Source organism: Microtus ochrogaster, unplaced genomic scaffold, assembly GCF_000317375.1.
Source record: "Microtus ochrogaster isolate Prairie Vole_2 unplaced genomic scaffold, MicOch1.0 UNK103, whole genome shotgun sequence".
Classification (NCBI taxonomy): domain Eukaryota; kingdom Metazoa; phylum Chordata; class Mammalia; order Rodentia; family Cricetidae; genus Microtus; species Microtus ochrogaster.
The window spans coordinates 815,779-821,175 of record NW_004949201.1 but is presented as its reverse complement, the minus strand read 5'-3'; the positions used below and the strand labels follow the sequence as shown (position 1 = coordinate 821,175).

Here is a 5,397-nt window from a genome sequence, read left to right as displayed (position 1 = left end):
GTGCCGCCGTTGGCACAGGCGCGGCCTGCGCAGTCGTCCAGGTGGTGCTCGCAGCGCGGCCCCGCGAAGCCCGCGCGACAGCGGCAGCGCAGCGCGTGGCCCAGGTCCAGGCAGAGGCCGCCTGCAGGGAAGCGGTGTCAGCATCCGCGGGTCCCCTCCCGCCCATCCGCTCTCTTTTTGACCAGACTTTGTAAATTCCCGTCTCAAGAGCCACGTCCTTGAATCAACTGGCCCCAAATTTTGAACAGGTCTTAATATGTAGTTGGACAAATGCGGGGGTTACAGGTGCAGGCCACCAAGCAAGGCTGCCCAAGACTGCTTCTGCCTAGTCCTCTCTCCTTCCTTTTCTCCCCTCTACCGCCTTCTTTTCCTTCAGGTCTCTGTCGGTTCATAGGCCCTTACCTTCGGTTCAGCCCAGAGCCACTGTGCCCTGTGCCTCTCTCTTGAGTTTAGTGGGCAAAAGAGGAGCCCCTGAGAGAAGGCAACTGGTGGTACTTGCCAAAGGGCAGAGTCTAGTCCTGTCCCTCCTGTCACTCATTCCAAAGGAAACAATGGATCTGAATATTAACTCAGGCTAACTTTGAACTTATGATCCTCTGACTCAGCCTCTGGAGTGTTCAACTATGCAACTATGTGGACTGGCTCAGTGGTTAAGAACACCGGCTGTTCTTCTAGAGGTCCTAAATTCAGTTCCCAGCAACCATAAGGTGGCTCACAACTATCTATAATGAGATCTGGTGCCCTCTTCTGGCATGGGTATACATAATACATAAATTTTTAAAAAGCAAAACAAAACTATGCAACCATGCTCAGCTGCAAACAGTATTTTGGCATCACCATATCTACTAGACTGTTTACATGTCATGGTCTCATTTAACCCTTTATTTGGTTTTGGGTTTTTCAAGATGGCCATGCAGTCCGTGCTGCATGGAGCTCATTATATAGCCCAGAATAATCTTGAACTCGTGCTCCTCCCGCCTCTGCCTGCTTTCTAGAGTGCTAGAGTTATAGGCCCAATGCAGCCTCATCTAATCAGTAATACATCTGTCAAATCAGGGTTCTCTGGAATCTTCTGGTGGCTCCACCTCACTCAAAGGAAAAACAAGAGAGCACTTTCCGGCAGGGCGGTGCCTCTAATCCTGGCATTTGGGAGGCAGAGGTAAGTGGAACTCTATGAGTTCGAGGCCAGTCTGTTCCACAGAGCTAGTTCCAGGACAGCAAGGGCTACCCAGAGAAACCCTGTCTCGAAAAACCAAAAAGGGGGGGGGGGCGAGAGAGAGCACCTTCCCATCAGATCCCCAGGGGCCCCACCGTCATGTGCCGGACCTTATCTCTCCACACTCACACACTGCCCTCACTCCTGATCCACAACAAGCTAAGCACACCATCTATCCTATCAGCCCCAAACCCACAGGGGTTTGGCCTTCCCTCTCTGCTACATCCTCAATGCCTAAGTCAAGGCCTGACAGACAGTAAATTCTCAACAAATATATGAGCTGACCATTCTGCCCGCTGTAGAATGGACTAGGTAGAGGGAGGAGGGTCAGGTCCCGAGGACTTAGGTCCACATAGAGGCAGGATTCCCACCCCATCTGAGCCATGCAGAGACCCCATTCCGACCCCCTCCCCCAACTCTATATCCTCATCCCTCTCCGCAACGCTGGCCACTCTGGCTTCCCCACCTCACCATTCTGACATGGCTGCAGGCTACACCGGTCCACCCTCTTCTCACAGTTGGAGCCTTGGAAACCAGGCGGGCAATGACAGACATATGCAGAGTCAGGTTCTTCGCCACCAACACACAAGCCGCCGTTGAAGCAGGGTCCATCTGCGCATGTCACCCCGCTCACCTCACATCGAAGCCCATAGAATCCCCGGGGACAGGTACATTCAAAGGAACCGGAGGTTTCCTGAAGGGAGAGAAGTTGGCTTTGGGCAGGAGGCTCCTTGGAGCCAAATCCCTTCCTTCTCCTTAACCACTGTGGGTGGCTCTTTGTCCAGCCCCAAGTCCCACGGTACAGGACTTCCCCACGAGTGCCGCTCGCATGCCCTTCAATCTACTCCATACTGTATTCTACACATGGAATCCCAGACTGTAGGAGGCTCTGGAAGCCCAGGAAGCAAGCTGTTCCCACCAGACCTGCGTCTACCACACAACACCCACCCGCCGTGGCCACCCATACACACACACACACACACACACACACACACACACACACACACACACCAGGTCTATGCCCACTTCCCCCATGAAAGGCAGGAGCCCAGGATGGCCTGGAACTCAGGATGCTGGGAGTCCCAACTGCTGGGATTACAAGGGTGAGCCTTCCTCTAGGAAGGCTTCTTTCCTGCCCGTCACTCGAAGACCAAACTCAGCACCCTCCATGTGCAAGGCAAAGATCAGACACCGAGCTACAGTCCTCGCTTCCCCACAAGACTTCTTGGATTAAACTCTGGGCCTCTTGAATGTTAAAAAGGCACTTGACGGGGGCTGGAGAGATGGCTCAGTGGTTAAGAGCATTGCCTGCTCTTCCAAAGGTCCTGAGTTCAATTCCCAGCAACCACATGGTGGCTCACAACCATCTGTAATGAGGTCTGGTGCCCTCTTCTGGCCTGCAGACATACACATAGACAGAATATTGTATACATAATAAATAAATAAAATTAAAAAAAAAAGGCACTTGACGACTCCTGAGCCAAGACCCCAAACCCGCACTGGTGGACTGTGGGCAACTGTGCTTCTGCTGAGTCACACCCCCAGCTCCTTATTGGAGGATTCTAGGCAGGCCTTCTTCTATTGGCCCACGCCTCCAGCCCCTCCTCGGGAAATTCTAGTGGTGACATCTCCAGCAATGAAGGCTCCTTGAGCTCCCTTCTTCCATTCTTTCTCTGTAATCTGAGTCTCAGTGTCTCACCTACAATCAGCATCAGAAAGCCCGCGGGATTCTACTCTCCGGGCACCCTCCTTCCCAGCTCTGTTCCTTTGCTCTCTCATGCTCTTTCCTAGCCTGCCCTCTCTAGTTGCCGCCTATGGTCCAGCCTTGGGTAGTCCTCAGGATGAGCTGTCCGATGCCTCCACCCTGCATATGTGCCCCATGCCAAACCTTCAACTCACAGCGGCCCCACTGGACTCCATTATTGCCACTCATACACCTTGTTACACCACACTGCCCACGCTTTGCTCTTCAATAACATTCTCATACCCTAACTTACTTTAAGGTCTAAGATGCAGGCAAGACACTGCCAGGAAGGCTTCCCAGACTGCTGCTACCTGGCTGGGATTGCAATGTTACAGAGCCCAGAGAGGGGGAGATCTGTAAAAAGTTCTACTCCTGTCAGACATGGTGACATGTGACATGCACCTGTAATCCTAGCAATCAAGGTGCTAAGACAGAAAAATTAGTTCTGGGCCAGCCTGAGCTACTCAAAGTTCTTGTCAGGGTTACATAGCTAGAACCTATCTCAAAGACATCGGTGTGGGGTGGGTTTGCCAGAGGTGATAGCACACTCCTTTAACCCCAGTGCTCATTAGGCTCTCCGTGAGTTCAAGACCAGCCAGGTCCACAAAGTGAGTTCCAAGCCAGCTAGGGCAACACAGTGAGACCCTGACTGGGAGGGGGCACTGAGGAGGTGGTTCAGGAGGTAAATGATTTCTGTGGCAACATGAGGACTTGAGGTCAGACCCCAAGCACCCACGTGAAAAGAGGACTTGGCGGCGCACATCTGTAATCCCAGCAGTACTGAAGGATAGAGACAGAAACCCAGCACGGCCCCCTCTGTGCTCACTGGGAGACCCTGTCTCAAGAAATTAAGTGGAGAGTGATAAAGGCACTGGTCTCCATGCACATGTGCGCATGTACACACACACACACACACACACACACACACACACAGAGTTGTAAATCAAGATGAAGTCGGAAAGAGATACTGACGCTACAACTGCCCCCGTTGGCACATGGGTTCCCATCACAGGGCCCAGGTCCAGGTAAAAGGCACCCAGTGCTGGCAGGACCTGGGACCCTGGAGTTCAGGCAGCTGCTGGTGGAGACAGGGACAGTGCAGAGGGGTCCAGTCCAGCCCTCTAGGCAGTGGCATTCATCAGGCTCTTCACAATAGCCGTGCTCAGGGCTGCAGCCCTCTCGACATATGGCTGAGGAAGCAGAGGAGAGGTAGAGAGAACAAGATGTGAATGCCAGAGCAGGCTGAGATCCAGGGCCCTCGGTTCCCTGAAGGATATGGATGGGATCCTCGCTTAAACAAGAAGGGCAGGAGAGAGCGCGGGCCACGCCACCCAGAGGGACTCACGTGGGGCTTCGCACTCTTCTGCGAAAGGCGCACAGGGGAGCAGTCCCGGGGCACACCGCGAGGGGGCACTGCGCGAGCGGCACAGGCGCAGGCAGGCGGCTCCTACAGCAGGGGGCTCGCAGCGTGCGCGGTAGGAGAAGTGCAATTCCCAGGCGCCAGCACGCTGCACATCACGGGCCCACGGACCCCCAGCTGCCAGGCGCCTGCGGCCGGCCACACGTGCTAGCAGGTTCCAGGCGGGTCCTGCGGAGAGAATGTAGGGCGCTGGGACTCAGGGAATCCCCATCCTTCCTTATCTAACCCTGGGAGTTCCTTGAGAGATGAAGGCTAGATGCTCTCCTTAGTAAGCATGCCTGCCCCCTTCCATAATGCACCCAGGAGCCTGCATGTCACACTTCATCTAGTGTCAGGATAACAAGTTTCTCAGAAACCAAATTACGCCCATATTTGTCCCAGAATGCTTGAATATTAAAATAGGGGACTTTTAACATCTTGTAACATCAATAGCTAGGGACGCCTCCGGAAGTGAGGTCATAGCGCCCCTGCATGGTCTTCCAGTTTGTAGTGGTTCTGCTCAGGCCTGTAATCCCAGTAGACGGCTCAAAAAGAGCAAAAGGTCGAGCAGACGGAAGGTCCAAGGCCTGGTATCAATAGAGTAACCTTATCTAGAAAGCTGGGAAGCGACAAGCCCGAAGCGGTGGCTCGTGTTATAACATCAGCACTAAGGAGACTGAGGCAGGAAAATGGTGAATTCCAGGACAGCCTGAGATACACAGTGAGTTCAAGGTCTGTCTACATTATTCTAGAACCCGTTTCAAGAAAAAGACTTAAAATTTAAGCCCAGTACAGTGGAGGCAATTCCTGTAATCCTAGCACTTGGGAGGTTGAGGGGGGGGGGTGGATTAATTCAAAACCACTTAAGTTATATGGCCATTTCGAGGCTGTCCTGGGCTAAAGGAGACATTTGTTTCAAATACAAAATCAGGACCAAGTAGTGTGCCTAAAATTTACCAGTGAGGGGCTGGGGGCAAGGCTCAATGGTAAAATCCATGCCTAGCATACATTACAAAAAATAAGATCAAAGCCGGGCGA

The 5,397-nt window shown here is 53.0% G+C and overlaps 1 protein-coding gene across 1 annotated transcript in view; it reads right to left on the bottom strand.

The window, feature by feature from the left end:
- The window catches only part of Dll3 (delta like canonical Notch ligand 3), a 9,340-nt gene that overhangs the window by 1,135 nt on the left and 2,808 nt on the right, over window positions 1-5,397 (bottom strand). The window contains exons 4-7 of the mRNA XM_026778070.1: window positions 4,306-4,548; window positions 3,933-4,150; window positions 1,688-1,910; window positions 1-121 (exon numbers count right to left, since the gene is read on the bottom strand). Of these exons, the coding sequence (XP_026633871.1) occupies window positions 1-121; window positions 1,688-1,910; window positions 3,933-4,150; window positions 4,306-4,548 (805 nt within the window). The remainder of the gene's footprint in view (window positions 122-1,687; window positions 1,911-3,932; window positions 4,151-4,305; window positions 4,549-5,397) is intronic.